We start from the raw sequence: 15,621 nt of genomic DNA, 5'->3' as shown, positions 1-15,621 counted from the left end.
AGCCTCCCTGGTAAGGTCTATTCAGGGGTGCTGGAGAGGAGGGTCCGTCAGGAAGTCGAGCCTCAGATTGAGGAGGAGCAGTGTGGTTTTCGTCCCGGCCGTGGAACAGTGGACCAGCTCTACATGTGTTTTGTGGACTTGGAGAAGGCGTTTGACCGTGTCCCTCGGGGAGTTCTGTGGGGGATCCTTCGTGGGTATGGAGTACCGAACTCCCTGATACGGGCTGTTCGGTCACTATACCGCCGATGTCAGAGTTTGGTTCGCGTTGCCGGCAGTAAGTCGGAATCGTTTCCAGTGAGGGCAGGACCATAACTTTTATGGACAGAATTTCTAGGCGCAGCCGAAGCTTCGAGGGGGTCCGTTTTGGTGGCCTCAGTATTTCATCTCTGCTTTTTGCAGATGATGTGGTATTGTTGGCTCCTTCAAGCAGGGCTCTCCAACTCTCACTGGAGCGTTTCGCAGCCGAGTGTGAAGCGGTTGGGATGAAAATCAGCACCTTCAAATCTGAAACAATGGTCCTCAGTCGGAAAAGGGTGGAGTGCCCCCTCCGGGTCGGGGAGGAGATCTTGCCCCAAGTGGAGGAGTTTAAGTATCTTGGGGTCTTGTTCACGAGTGAGGGCAGCAGGGCGCGAGAGATCGACACGCGGATCGGTGCAGCGTCTGCTGTGATGCGGACCTTGTATCGGTCTGTCGTGGTAAAGAAGGAGCTGAGCCAAAGGGCGAAGCTCTCAATTTACCGGTCGATCTACGTTCCAACCCTCATCTATGGTCACGAGCTATGGGTCGTGACCAAAAGAACGAGATCCCGGATACAAGCTGCCGAAATGAGTTTTCTCCGCAGGGTGTCCGGGCTCTCCCTTAGAGATAGGGTGAGAAGCTCGGTCATCCGGGAGGGGCTCAGAGTCGAGCCGCTTCTCCTCCACATCGAGAGGAGCCAGATGAGGTGGCTTGGCCATCTGATTCGGATTCCTCCTGAACGCCTCCCTGGTGAGGTGTTCCGGGCATGTCCCACTGGGAGGAGACCCCCACCGCCATTTTGTTTCCCTTCACACTTTGGAGGTTATTTTCCGTCTTTTTCTAACAAAATGGCTGCATTGCTGTGAACTTGTGACGTTTTTTTCACTGACGATTGTTGACTTCCTGCCGTGGAATTTGTCCCAGACTCGAAGTGAGAAGAAGGAATTTGTTTCATTAAAGGAGAAATATTATTATTTCTCAGTGTTTCCGGGTGCCTTACTTTATAAAACTAACTGAATCAAAGTGTGTCAAACTCTACAAAGGATGAATCATTATAACCCACGAAGCATCAACTTGTCACACTTTGCTCGTGGTTAATCAGTTTTGGGGAGGCGGATTGATCTCACGTCTTTTGTTACCATGACAACCAGTCAGGGTGTTAGGACCAAACAAGTGTAGCTTGACTTGTTTTTTTTTTTCTCATTTATTTTCCCCCTTAAAACAACCACTATCAAATTGTCTGAGCACAGACCTTCACCAAGACTAACATTTCTCTCCCGTGTGACATCATTGATCAATCGTTTTCACTTGTCTTTCCGGGGGTCTATCCGGTCGTATTCCGGAAGTAAACCTGAAGTTTTGACTCTATCTCCGTGCAGTTCCGCTTGTTGTGCAGGAGGTGTCGTCCTTTCACCACTTGACGGAATTCCAAAAGTCCTCCACCAGCGTACATTGGCTTGCTTGCGTCGAATATGTAGCAGTCAAACAGAAACATGTAATCTTTTATTCATTTTTAAGACGCGAAATTAATTTTTAGATGGCCAATAAATAAATACATCGCAACTCTGATTATAAAATAATGGCGGTGGTCCAGCCAGCAGGGGTCGCTGGTATACAAAGGGACCACACGGTTTGGGAAAAGCCCTCAAACACTCAGGATGACGTCACGGCTAGATTGTTATTATCTTAATTACGGTATGTATTTTTTTTAATTCAGTGTGATGTAACTACGCTTTATGTAGACGTGTTTAATACAACTGCTACATTAGACACGTGTGTGTATTATATGTATAATGTGTGTGTGTGTGTGTGTGTGTGGTGTTTGGGAAACTGCTGAGTAAGGCTGATGTAACAGCTTGATATTCCTTCCCATGCTGTTTCCTAATCAAAGTGGTTGAGGGCGTGGAAGGGAAAATAACACAACGAAAAAACACGTTTGACCTGCAGCTTCCCCCCCCCCCCTACAAGAACAAAAACTTTTTTTAATCCACCTTTGGAACGTTCGATCACACTGACGTGTCACCCTCCTCATTTTCATCGTCGTCTCTGCTGTGATTGTTGGCCTGGCGTCCAGTCAAGCCTGTCACCTGTTCAAATATTCCACCTGTGCTTGCCATTTTCTTTCCACGAGTGGAAGTTTCGATGCAGCTTTGTCTCAGTCACCATGTCGCCACTTTTTGTTGTTGCCCAATGTCAGGTGTCACAAAACGAGCGTTTAATTCTAAATGTTTTTTTTTTTGTACATCCGAAAAATAATACCACCACCTTGCTTCTCACGGATTGCCACTCATTTTGTCATTTTATAATTTGATTACTTATTTGTCGGGCCACAAATGTTTTAATTAGTATGTTTTCAATGTTTTCATTTCCATCCCTCCTGAGCTATTAATTGACGTTGCAGAAAATCCATCAAGATTGATCATGATTCAGTTTCTGCTTTGGTTCGTAACTTCCGGGAGAAAATCGGCAAAAATGTTGGTGATTGTTTTCCAAAGAGAAAACAGTTGTTTGCAAATAATTTTCACTAAAAACAGAGATAAGCAGTCTAACGTCTTTCAAGAAGGACAACAGCAATTGTAGAATATTTTAATAGGGATGGGTGAGTACCGATACCAGGTATCAGTATTGTGCCGATACCAGTCTTATCTCAAGCAATCTGGTTCTCGTGAAGGATGCCGATACCAGACACATGTAAGGCAAATAAATAAATAAATCATAATAATAATAAATATGACATGGAATAATTCTTCCTTCACAGTAGATGGTGTTGAACTCTGATGTATCTGATTTTTATTGTCATTTTGTTCCTTGAAATTTTATGTATCATAAGTGGTAGAGAGGTTTTTAATCTCACTGGGATATTTCCTGGTTAGATAAAGTTTTCAAAATTTTGGAAAAAAACTAATGGTATCACTATTTGGTATCGGTGAGTACTCAAGGGTGAATACTCACACTGGTATCAGTTCTTAAAAAATGACTGAACATCTGCTTAATATTTAAATTAAATGCATTATGAATGGATGACCAAAACATTGGGTAATTTGGTTGATAATTGATGAGTTTTCGCTTAATCATTTCACCTCGACCAATATCGTAAGACGTACAGACACATGACAGGCTAATCACCAAAATCAGATTACAAATAGATTGGGGACTGGTCATTGGAATATGTCAAGAGCACGGATAGAGAAAGTACGGACTGGTCGCCACTCATGTCAGTACATGTAGACAAACTCCGGATTGGTCACCTGTCAATGTCAAGAGTCATATAAACAATTGACTGGTCTCTGTAATGGAAAAGCACACCGACAAAATGGATTGGTCTCCAGTGAATATCCGGTCCCTACTGACTAAACTACTGACTGGTCGCCATTCCGTGACAGGGCATTCCTACTGAAAGCAAGAATTGGCTGTCAGTAAGTGACTTGTAATGTATGTTTTTTGCTTTTTGTGCTTGTCATCCCGATGAGTCACAAATTACGGCCAAAGGGGTTACGCGTGACGATGACATCATCTCATGACATCATCCCTCCCATGATCGCTACTGTGAGCAGCGGCCTCCTGCATTATTGAGCGTCTCCGTGCTGTCAGCTTTCCCCCGATTCGGCGAGAGCGGCCTCGGCTGATTGGTGGAGGGAGGGAGGGTTGGGAGGGAGTGAAGCCGGCCGGGTGGTGGTGGCAGGGTCAGTCCCTCATTAGGCATTCAGGATGATGCGGGCTGAGGTCAGTCGCACTGAAGACTGAGGTGATGTCATCTCACCTGAGCACACGCGCACACAATCTTTCAGCAACCCAACGCTGCCCTCTTCTAGTTTTCTCCGCTATGTAAACGGTTCGAGCAAAGGGGGCGTGTCCACAGGCTCGTGGAATTAATACATGAGTCACTCCAGTCCCAGATGACGTCGTGACGTGACGCCATCACACGTTTTATTTTGGAGCCTTATTCTTTTTGGTCACCGTGTTGAAAAAGACGTCATGCTGTGCACGCGTATCGACGTGAGCAAGTGTTTCAGCATTTGGGAGAATATCCGTTTTGAGAGAGAGTGTGTGTGTGTGTGTGTGTGTACAAATGATGTAAAAATATCCCCCACACACTGATGTGCAGAATGTGTGACGCCACCCTGGCCCGAGTCTGGGAATCCTGGGCCACGTTCCATTTCGGAATGTTTTTCTTTTCTTTTTATTTTTTTTTTGGTCCTTTTTCTAAAGAAATGGACGCTGTTGAAGTCCACCGAGTCTGGGAATCCTGGGCCACGTTCCATTTCGGGAATGTTTTTCTTTTTTTTTTTTGGTCCTTTTTCTAAAGAAATGGAAGCTGTTGAAGTCCATGCGCTTGCTAAAAAAGTTTTTTTAAAAAAATCCAACCCCACAATTTTCCCCCAACTCAAGAAATGGTCTAAGTCTGCCACGAGCCTCTGCAAGTGGGCTCGAAGACGGGACATGTTTGTGTTGGAACGCGACCCGGCGCTGAGGCTTCCCTCTGGGCGGTGCCCCCGTCGCCCTTGTCGTCCTCATCCGGGATGGAAGTTCACGGGGCGTGACCGGCATCGCCATGGCGACAGCCATGTCAACATAAACATTCGACAGCCGTGCGGAATGTTAGCACGGTAGGCTGACAGCGTGTTCCCGATACAAGCGAGGAATCGGGGGAAGCTTTTGTTTGCCGTGTCCCGACGCATATTTGAATAGCACTTGGTCTTTGCAGCCAGAGAGAACATTTAAACATCACTTGTTTGGTTTCAACAAGCACCATTCGAAATCGAACTTGTTCTTGTCAACCAAACATATCGACATGTATGATTTGTTTTTATATTCATTCCCCCCACCCGCAGAGAAGTCACTCGTTACAACATCCCCCATTCTTGAGTTTTCGATTTAATTCATATGTTTTAACATGTATAACTGTCAAAAAATCTATCTTTGTGAAACTGGCCCAAAGTGCAAAAAAATAAAAATGGAGAGTGCTGGTCTAAAACACTCGTTTTTCAGGGGGGGCTAGACGTCAAGGTTGAAAATATGCGGTTTCACGTCGCAGTTTACGGGTCATTTTTCCTTTTAAAACACTCAAAACTGAGATTCACAGATTTCGAGTTTTTTTTTCTCCAAACCACGGACACTGTCTCAAAAAGCTTCATGTTAATGTTACCGAAATGCATTTCCATTACTTACGCAGGGGGTCGAGGCAAGGCCGGTGCTAGTTACGTCACAACCAAGCTAGCTAGCTACAAGCTTCGGGCGGCTAAAGATGTTGCTTACTCTCTCCAGAGTCAGGAATCATCACGAATAAACGACACATCCGACAGGTATCATTTTCACAAAGTGACGGCGAGCAGTAATTAGCCATGCTTATCGCTAAATTAAGTAAAGATATACTGTACATGGCAATCGTGATACAGTGCCTACACTAAAATACCTCCAACTGACCAACCACATATTTCCTGGTCTGGTTGATTTTCAACTTTCAAGTGTGCTTTATCTTTTTTGGCGCATTTCAATGAAACTTGCAGGGGAATTTTCCATTTGCATGATTTCCAGCCAGCCTTCGAAGTCAAATAATTCAATCCAGTGGCTTTGTCACAAGTCTGGACGAGAAAATAACAGCCGAGAAGTGCGCAAGTCTATCCGCTTGAAAAGAACAAATGGAAAAGGGGTTTTCACCAAAGCCGTTTTTTTTTTTGGTTTCGAGGGATGCTCCGCAGCAAGCCAACGAGCGCCTTATTTAGTCTCGCCGCTCGATGACGTCATTCAAACCAAAATTTTGGATGTAGTATGAAAGGAGGCGTTCCTCAACAGTTCGACCCCACGTCAACTTTCTCGACTCGTCCGTCTTCATTCCTGACGAGTTGTCAATGAGCTTTGGTGCGGAATTCCAGTCACATGGTGGCGAAGTTTATGTGTTTTCCAGCTCCAATTTCCATCACGACGAACTTTTGAGAACAACATGAACGTCTTCGTTGACCGAAAAGAGAATCCTGTATTCAGGACTTTTTGTCGCATTAGCTGTGCCGTTTTTTATTGAAATGTTTTGTTTAATTCTCGTATTTCATTCCGTTTGAACTCGTTCACAGATAAGTGGAACCTGTCTGTGTATGTTTTGTGAAATTAAACATTTGAGCTGCAGCCCAGCCCAGCTGAGTTGTGCAGCGTTGCTGGGGGCAACGTTGCCGTGCAAGTCGCCGCACGTGCATTCATTCAACTTGCTCCTTTCGTAACCAGTTCCCACGAAGTTTCTGTTCTTCTCAACGCCAAATCGTATGCTGTCAATAACGAAGATGTTTTTGTGAGGGATTCGTAGCTTTTTGTCACCTCCACGAACGTGGCAACACTTTGCCCGTCCGATCTTATAGCCACCGCTTCCCAGAATGCATTGCATGGTGGAATACGTTGAATAAATGAAGTCCGAAGCCCGTTCCTCCTCGTTGATCATAAAGTGGGAAAAGTTTTGCTTTCCGGCAAACAAAAGTATGGGAGGGCGTGTCTAAATCTTCTTTGACTTTGCCCGTACCAGAACACTCTCGCAGTCTTCTTGTTTTGGCAATGGCTCCGCTCTCTTGCGTCATTGCGTCATTAGCATGCCGCCACCTGACTGGATGACGGCCACTGTTGATCTTGAAAAACAGCTACAGCGCATCATCGGCACCAAAACAACAACGGGGCTTTTGCGAAACATTTTGGATTGACCCTGTGCCAAACTATTCCTTCTCCAAAAAAAAAACGTATGCACCAAATGTGTGATCACTATCTTCCAAAGTCAACGTAAATGTTTTATTTTTAAGTCTGCCCGTGTCTCTCTTGAGCTGCGCATTGATTGTTGTGACAGTTGGCGGGGGAGCTGGGTGGTTTTTTTTTTTTTTTGCTTTTTTTTTGTTTACTGCGCAATAAAATGGGGGTTGATTTCCCGGATTGGCCGTGATGAGGAAAACGAGGTAGAGGGGGGATGTGTTTGTGTATGTCTGGGCAGGGGGAGGTGTCGGAAGAGCCTCCACTTCCCGGAAGAAGGTGACGTCATCCCCACGGCTCGGATATGCTGCTGATGAAATAATCATCATAACCAAGTCGATTCACGACATCGGACTACAATAGTTCATCACGTAATACTACATAATCAAGGATGAAATAATTTCTCGGGCGGGGGTGGCACACCCAGCATTTACATTCGCAAAAGTAGAGAATGAAACCAATATATCCAATTATATTTAGTTCATGTACACATATGTATATATATTTTGTTTATTAAAAAACATTTAATTACAATTCAATTTGACATTTTTTCCAAAAATGGTTTTGTTTAAATGTTTTTAATCAAGTTATTTAAAAAAAATGTCGATTTTCTCTCTAATTTGTTTTTTACACTGTGATGATCCCGCTGTCTCTGAAATCAAGTATTTTTAAAATGAATAATTTCACCATAATTTATAGCATTAAATCATTGCAAATATGAGTCAATGAATATTTTCAACTATACATTAAGCGTTGTGTTTTCTGAAATGCTTGTTTCATAATCGATCAAATTAATTCATTCCAAATTTAAAAAAAAACATGAAACTGAGTTCATGTTATGAAATTCGGTTTTAAAACTAAGAATGACTAATCTACTTATGGTCAAATTAATGAGAATGAGCAACAAGTCAGCCCATTCAAATGACTACAAAGCAAATAAAAACATGACAGTGATGAGGTTTTGAGGACAAATATACCATATTTGTAAGAAATATGATTTTAATTTATTTATTTATTGATTTATGTATTTATTTATTTGGTCATGTTTCAACAGTTCCCCTGTTGTCACCATCCCATCCGGTAAATGACCTCACTATCACTACTCGTCTTTGTCTGCCACTGTGTTGCCATGGCAACACTTTCACCCACTAACTCTTCTTTTATTGACGCAAATATTACAAAAATACAAAAGTGATGGCTTCGAACTTTCACTTTTTCTTCTGCCAACAGCGTCACGAAGAAGAAGTGAGCCCGGTGTCGTAATGAAAGCGAAACCAGCTCAGAGTTCACCAAGGTCAGTGGTGTGTGTGTTTTGCTTGGTTGTTTTTAGGACGTGACCAACGTGGGATTTGCTCAAAGTCACTTCAAATGTCACAAATGTTCACTGATAAGGTTACCATGGCAATGGGTTCCCGCACTGCCATTCAATGTATTTACCAGTTCAATTGGTCCCATTGACAAAATCCAAACTCAATTTACTCGCATGTCAAAGAAATGCTACCCATGAATTCCAAATGCCCCACCCCCCACAAAATAAATTAAATATATATATTTTTGTTCTTTTGAATACAAATAGAACTGGATAGTAGAAAATAGGTTTGCGTATCGGGCCGATATGGCATTATTTCAAGATTTTGGGTAGTTGCGGAGGCTGTTAATACCATCCGCCGATACTTACAGTAACAAAAAAATAACAATAAAAAATTAAAAAGTCTGACAATCTGACACATCGGCGAATGATCTGCGTCGGAATTGTATTATTTTTTTTGTCGTGTTAAATACAATTTTAAGTACGAGAGATCGTGGCGTTCTGGAAAAAAAAATGGTACAGTTGTGTATTTGTCGGGTGTGTGCATGTGAGTTACGTAGGTGTGTGTGACAGCGCAGCTAAATGAAGACGACATACATCAGTGTGTATTTTTAGTGCGCACACACAGTTGTCGTGATCTAATAATAAGGCGCACGGTTTAAAGTGGAGACGCGTGTCACTTTCTTTTCCCGATGCGACTGTTTGATGCCAGTGGAATGGTGGCAGGCCACGTACAAGCTAGCCAGCGGGGAAACACCCACCCGTCTTTGAAGCACACACGTAAGCACGCAAGCCCACCCGCACGCAAGACGGGACTGGCTTTTTGATGGAATCTATCAAGCTTCCCAAGAAAAGAAAGCGTTGATCCGTATGGAAAACGATACACGCTGACACTGGTTCTAGATCATTCCGGAATTTTTACGATCGAGATCAGTTGACAGCTTTTGTCTTCTGCTATGAGGACGTTCTACGTGTGGCATTCAAACTTGATTCTTCTTCATAATGACTGCCTCGGCAGCACCTTTTTTTTTTTTAGCATGCATGCTTTGTCTTCAATTAATGGCATAGTTTTTTGACATCATGGGGAAAAGAAATGGTTGCACAGATGGGACCCCTGTGGTGCACCCCCTTTGTAAATAGTTGTAAGCTTCGTTTTTATTGTTCATTCGGAGCAGACTTTTATTTATGAATGTTTTGTTTTATTTTTGTTGATTTTCATTGTCTCTGTGACAGTGACAATAAAAATGTGTTGTATTTTATTCAAATATTTGCAGTTAGAATATTTATAAGACAATGGTTGGCCTGTTGTTTATTTTTGTGTTCAAGTTGATTCTTCCAGTTGAGGAGAGTTGGGGAAGGGGGAATCCCAGCTCAAACGTGTTTTGTGTACGCATGAGCAAGATGCTCGATAAACTAGTACTGTATCCATTTTTCTAGGTTGTAGTTGCGGTTTTCGATCAACATTTGAGCAGGGTCCGGTTTCAGCACATGAAACTGACATGTCCAAATCAGTTTGAGAGCAGAGAGAAGGGCTTGACTTTTCCACCACTATCAAGCCTCATTTTACATGATTTTTACTCATTGAAATTTGCCAGGTTTGTTGCCAACAATCTTCTCTGTGCTGTTTCGATTTTTTTTTCTCACCGCTTGAACAACTCCGGCGGCAAAAAATGGCAATGAGCACAATGAAGGCAAATAGGTGGCGAGTCAGCTGGTTGCGTGCTTATCCCGATTGACAACAATCAGGTGAGCATCACCTGATGCCGACGGCGGCCTGGCGACAGACTGGTTCACTCCCGCCGGCAACTGACAGAAATGAATAATAAAACATCAGGTGTAAATATCACATTAGGATGCTGTCATCGACTTGATGAGACGGAAGAGACTCACTCGAGTCAAAAATGCCCGTAAAAAATTCACTAGGAGGGCGTCAAACATCGCTGCAAGCGGCGCATACCACAGTAGAAATATATAAGGCATTTGGAAAAAGGCAAGTCGAACAAGAGAGGGACAATGACAATAGTTTCATTTTCTACACTTTGTCGTTTTCGTCTTAGGCGGCTCTATCCCAACTGCCACACCCTGGAGTGGTCGCCAGCTAATCATCTCTATCTATCTCTATAGCGTCAGCTAAAAAAATGGAAGTTGTTATAACCAAAACATAAAAGCATTCGTGAGAGAATGTTTATCCCTTTTATTACTCTTAACCCCTTCCCCGTCCCCATGCGGCGCTGGCTCCTAAACGCGAACTACTTCGAGCGAGACCAGTGAGAAAGGAAAGCAAAGAAATGAAAGGAGGACTCGTATTTGTCCCGGATTGCATCATGACGCAGCAATTATACGTCACCAAGCCCCGCCCCTGCGCGTGTGTGTGTGCGCGCGCGTGTGCTGCGTGGATATAAGCGTGACGCAACTTCGAGAGTCTCAACTCACGAGCGGCAGCCAGCGCTTCTTGTGGCGCTCAACTAGTCAAACCCGTCTCGTCTCGTCTCGTCACACACGTAAGTTGACATTTGGGACACACGTCTTCCCTTTCGGTTCGTTTTTTTTTCTTTTTTTTCTTTTTGTCTTTTCCGTAGAGGCTTTTTAAGCGCTTTAGGGCGTTTGTCTTGAAATTCGCCTTTCGTACTTTGATCCAAAAAAGGGAGTTGAATGGCAATAGTAAGGAATCGCGTCGACATTTTCATGTGCTTGTGTTTTGAGGTGTTCGAGTGAGACGAACTTTCTTTTTCTTTTTTTTTAACATTCCAGCATACATGTTCATATGTAGTCATTTAAGACAGTAGTGAAATGTTTCGATTCATTTGTATAATGGGCTTCCATTTTGATTATGATGATGATTATGCTATAAAAATGTAGCATTCCTCCATTACGGACAATGACGGTTTTGTTTTTAAAAAACTCTACTTGTGTCCAGAGACTCGTAATGGTACACATAATGTTATTTGTCACGTGAAACTACACGCTAACCTCAACACCTCACCTCTAGTGCCGAGTTATTGATTGATCGATTTATTGATTAATTTATTCATGAAGTCCCACTGGCAACTTCCAGCACAAGGCATTCTTCAGGGGTCCAAATTTCGGAATCTACCTGATCTGAGTTTTATCTTCCGTCCCCTTTCTCATGCAGCGATTGAGCGCTGATGAATTCTTGACATGATTTGGATTGTTGACATCCAGGAAGTGTATTCATTGAAGCGACTCATTCAGTTTTCCCAACTTTTGACATTGACGTGTCGACTATTCAACCAAAACCAAAGCAAAGTTAGATTAAAAAAAAAACTTATGCGCGTGTAAACATTAACGTTAAATACAAGGAAATATACCACGACATTTAATGATTCACTCAAAATGATTGATATGCTCAAATAAAAGACGTATTGGACTGAATACAAACTGAACTGTGCGTGGGCACCACTATGGGGAGCCCACTCGCAGTACACCGATTCATGTGAGAAGTTTTCAGTTCTTATTGTGATATCAATGTAGTTGTATTTATTTATTTATTTTTAACCACGGCTTTTTGAAGGGTCAGGGCTTGATGTGACATCCCAGCAATACTTACTTGAACTGTCTTATGACACTGTTGAAAAAGTGATGTCACAACAGGTGAAATACCAACGATGGACACATTATCGGACCCTTTAAAACTAGTGACATGAGCAAAATTTGGGAAATGACGTGTGGCAAGCACATGGTTTGAAAGGTCGCTGCGTTTGACTTATTTTGTGAACTATAATAACCTTGTCCCGAGTGGTCAAACAACATCCATGATGACGTAATGTCGCATGCTAAATGTCCACGATGTCGGACTGAATATGACTTTGCGGCGTTTTCAGGCTCATGCTGCAGAACTCTCGTCCGACGCTGGCCGACGTCAGCTGCTCGGCGTCAGTCCCGCGCCCTTTGCCGGTGCCACGCCTGACACCGCTGGGCTCGCTGTCCTTGGATGATTTGAGCCACTTGACGGCCGCTGGCGAGTGCCAGCCCGGCCCAACCGGACGTGGCGATGTCAGCTCGGACGGCGCAAGCTCCTGCTCAGACTTCGGCACCGTAGGGAAGACGCAGGTGAGCCGCGGCAAAGACGCCTGGAAAACACGATTTGGCGCCATCACACCTTCACTGTCTGATTGTTTGATCTTCCTCAGGCACGGTGGTTTCTTCGCAAAAAAGAAATATATTTTACACATAGTTCCAATTCACTTGTCTGATGGTTCATGTGTTTATTATTCATTTACATACACAAACATTTTCAATTTGTTCTTGCGAAATGAACAATAGGACATATCCAAAGCTTTTTCAATGACATAATTGTCTAATTTTTTTGACATGACAACAGCTGTCGCTGGCTGAGGCAGACAGGAGGAAGCGAAGGCGAGAGAACAACAAGGCCGCCGCCGCTAAATGCCGCAGAAAGAAAAAGGACAGGACTGAGTATTTGCTGCTGGTATGTTTTTGTTCTTTTCTCATGAAACTTGAAACGCTCGACAAAAAAATATTTGTAGCTCGGAGACACGTAGGTTTGTTTTTTTGGTGGAAATTAACGTTGTGAGTGGCCGAGATGCGTTTTTAACAAAAAAAAAAAAATCATGACATGATCATAATATTAATAATAATTGGATTGGACGTTGGCTAGTTGATGCTAACACGCAATATGAAAGGCTATAAACACGCTAATGAAGCTAGCGTTACTATTGCATTGATGGCGCACTCTTACCTGACGGTCTGGCGTCCATTTTGTGCGCGCAGGAGTCCGAGAAGCTGGAGAACGTCAACGTCAACCTGAAGGCTCAGATTAAAGCTCTGAATCAGCAGAAGCAGCACCTGTCTTATATGCTCAACCAGCACCGGCCAACCTGCATCGTCCGTGCCAACAACGGGCACACCCCCGACCACGAAAACGTCGACCTCTTTGTGCGCCACCTCCAGGAGAGCCCGAGCGCCGTGTGCGGCCAAACCTCCCTCTTCGCCATCCAGGACACTGCCGGCTCCATTTTTTCCATCCCCTCGGAACTGGATGCTGGCGGCCTCCTCAGTCTCGACCACGTCCAGTGTTCGGTCTCCATGTGACTGTACGAATGGCCTTGCAAAGTTGTGTGAATTTTGAACTTTTTTGGGGGAGTGGGACTTTACAAGGGAATTTACAAGGTTGGCTCTCAATAGGGCACTAAAATATCTCTAAAGTCAAGGCACTCGTTTCTAAAAGCACAATTGTATTGAGCTTTCAAAAACATCCAGCAGCGCTTCCACTGTCTCGTTGGAGTGAACGTTCAGAGTCCCCACGTTGGCCACAAGGTGGTGTCAACTTGACAATGACGTGGGTCCCCTGGAAAGTTTACTAATATTTCCAAAATTGTCTCATAAATTGCTATTGGACTTTCTACAAGCACCACAAGTAAAGAAAAATGTTATTGAGACATACTGTGGGTCCTCAACGCTGCTAAGGGGCGAAGAGGATAGCCGACCCTTCACTCCACAACCCCAAGCTGCTGATTGGCCGACGTCACCTGCAACCCAAACTGGATTTTGAATCGTTCTTGTCCGATCCAAGGCCAAGCTGGAGCACTTTGTTTTTTGTGCCATCCCCACTAGATGGCACTGTGACTGTTGTACAACTACTTGCTGCGTGGCAATGCACAAATAAGATGAGCGAGAAAATGCTTTTTGTTTTTTGTTTTTTTTTGGTTGCTTTATTTATTTCAAGCCAGCCAAATGCTGCTAATAGCCGGTTGTAAGCACTCAGGACCTTACAATTGGCGCCCCGAGTGTGTTGTAATGATTCCGACAGCATAAAACTTGACGCATTTACTCGCGTACGAGCTAACAGCTACTGTCTGTGATGTGTCAACAAATTTTGTTGTGGCTATGATATGTCTACATTTCTAAAACGTGGTTTCATGCGTTCGCGTTACCGGGTGGCACCTCACAAGTTGTGTGTGTGGTAAAGCTTCACAAATGTTGTTTTATACTGATTACTTTTGTATTGTGTTTGTTTGGTCATGTGACCATTGGAGCTTTCTAGCCAAAATGTTCAACATGTAGCAGGTCAGAGACCAGCATGATTGTATGTTGTTGTTGTTGTTTTTTTTAAAGTTGCGAAATAAAATGGAAGACAAATAACAAAAAAATGTGTGACGACGTTGTTTTCAAAACAACAACAAAAAAAAACATGCCAGTCATTAACAAGACTACATTGATTGAAAAATGTGTTTTGGTCACCGTTTTATTTGTAACACATTTTCATAACGATATATATATATATATTTTTTTTTTAATGAATCTTTTTTGAACAAGTCATATGTGGAACCAATATCACATGCCCCAGGTCCTCTCGCTGACGACATTTCCTGTTTGTGTAACCGGGCGCTTAAGCACGTGTGAGGACGGCTTGCAGGTTGCTGCCTCAGGTGGGCCAACTCAAGTCTTTTTCAAACTGCTCCATTTACAAACTATGTGCCCGTAAACTCTCGCTAACACCCCTGTGAGTGAAAGCAAGAGGTAAAAAGTGAGTCGAATCAACTGTTTGGGCTAGCATGGCCGTGCTAGCTGTAGCTTGCAGCCTTGAATCACCTCCAGCAGCGCTCACGCACGGGCTAGCCCCGCCTCCCTTTATTAAAAATTGTAATTTGAGCACATTTGTTATTGCTTAAGTATGTGTCGAAGTGTAGCCCTTCGCATTCATCATTGCCCAAGAAGTAGCTTCAGCTTCAAAAAGGTAGATGACCCTGCCCTGTTGAAATGTTTAAATCTCAACTTAATACTTATTTCTACACTCTCACATTTGGTTACATCACACTTAGCGTGCAAACTAGCCCTGCCTGACCCTTTGATATCTGTACTACTGTATCACTTGTCATATTTTTGTCTTCCTGTCCTGGCAAACATTGACAGGATGCATTCGGCACGTGGCTAATATGAGGTCAAAGGACGTGCACACGCGGTATGCTTAGTCATTCTCTCAGAACAATGACTATGCAAGTCAGTCTCCAATGGAGGCGAGAGCTGAAGCAAGATCACTGTCACAAGGCAAGGTTCAACCTTAGCAAAGTAGCCATCATGTTGACAGACTGACGCATAAAAAAAAAAAAAAAAAGGAAGTTGTGTTGACTTCCATGATAAAAATAGAAAAATTTCCAAAAGTTCACCAGCGAGACTCTCATCATGTCAGTATGAGCAATCTTGGATGCTAACCAGAGTTCCTGAAATGACGTTAAAAAAAAAAGTGACTTCTTTTAAAGGACAAGTGTGAGGTAAACGCAACCAACCATGTTTTGAATAATATTTCAGGGCTAAAACTATTTCAAGCAAACTTTCTTAACTTTTTTTTTTCTTTAACGTGACCCACTCGGGTT

At 43.3% G+C, this 15,621-nt stretch overlaps 1 protein-coding gene and 1 long non-coding RNA gene across 2 annotated transcripts; one reads left to right on the top strand and one right to left on the bottom strand.

The window, feature by feature from the left end:
* Positions 1-9,591: 9,591 nt before the first annotated feature.
* On the bottom strand, positions 9,592-10,593 carry LOC109516726 (uncharacterized). The gene is made up of 2 exons (XR_002168394.1): positions 10,157-10,593; positions 9,592-10,072 (listed from the first exon to the last, which is right to left on the bottom strand). It is a non-coding gene; the product is annotated as an uncharacterized LOC109516726 (long non-coding RNA).
* Positions 10,594-10,690: 97 nt separating this feature from the next.
* On the top strand, positions 10,691-13,364 carry atf3 (activating transcription factor 3). Its single transcript, XM_019871476.1, has 4 exons — positions 10,691-10,767; positions 12,109-12,337; positions 12,609-12,716; positions 13,019-13,364. Exons 2-4 carry the CDS (start codon positions 12,113-12,115, stop codon positions 13,337-13,339), a joined length of 654 nt encoding a protein of 217 aa, XP_019727035.1. The 5' UTR covers positions 10,691-10,767; positions 12,109-12,112; the 3' UTR covers positions 13,340-13,364.
* The last annotated feature ends 2,257 nt before the right edge of the window (positions 13,365-15,621 follow it).

The sequence above is a fragment of the Hippocampus comes genome, unplaced genomic scaffold (genome assembly GCF_001891065.2).
Source record: "Hippocampus comes isolate QL1 unplaced genomic scaffold, H_comes_QL1_v1.1 scaffold100, whole genome shotgun sequence".
NCBI lineage: Eukaryota > Metazoa > Chordata > Actinopteri > Syngnathiformes > Syngnathidae > Hippocampus > Hippocampus comes.
Note: the sequence above shows the minus strand (reverse complement) of the source record. Positions and strands in the feature narration are given on the sequence as shown.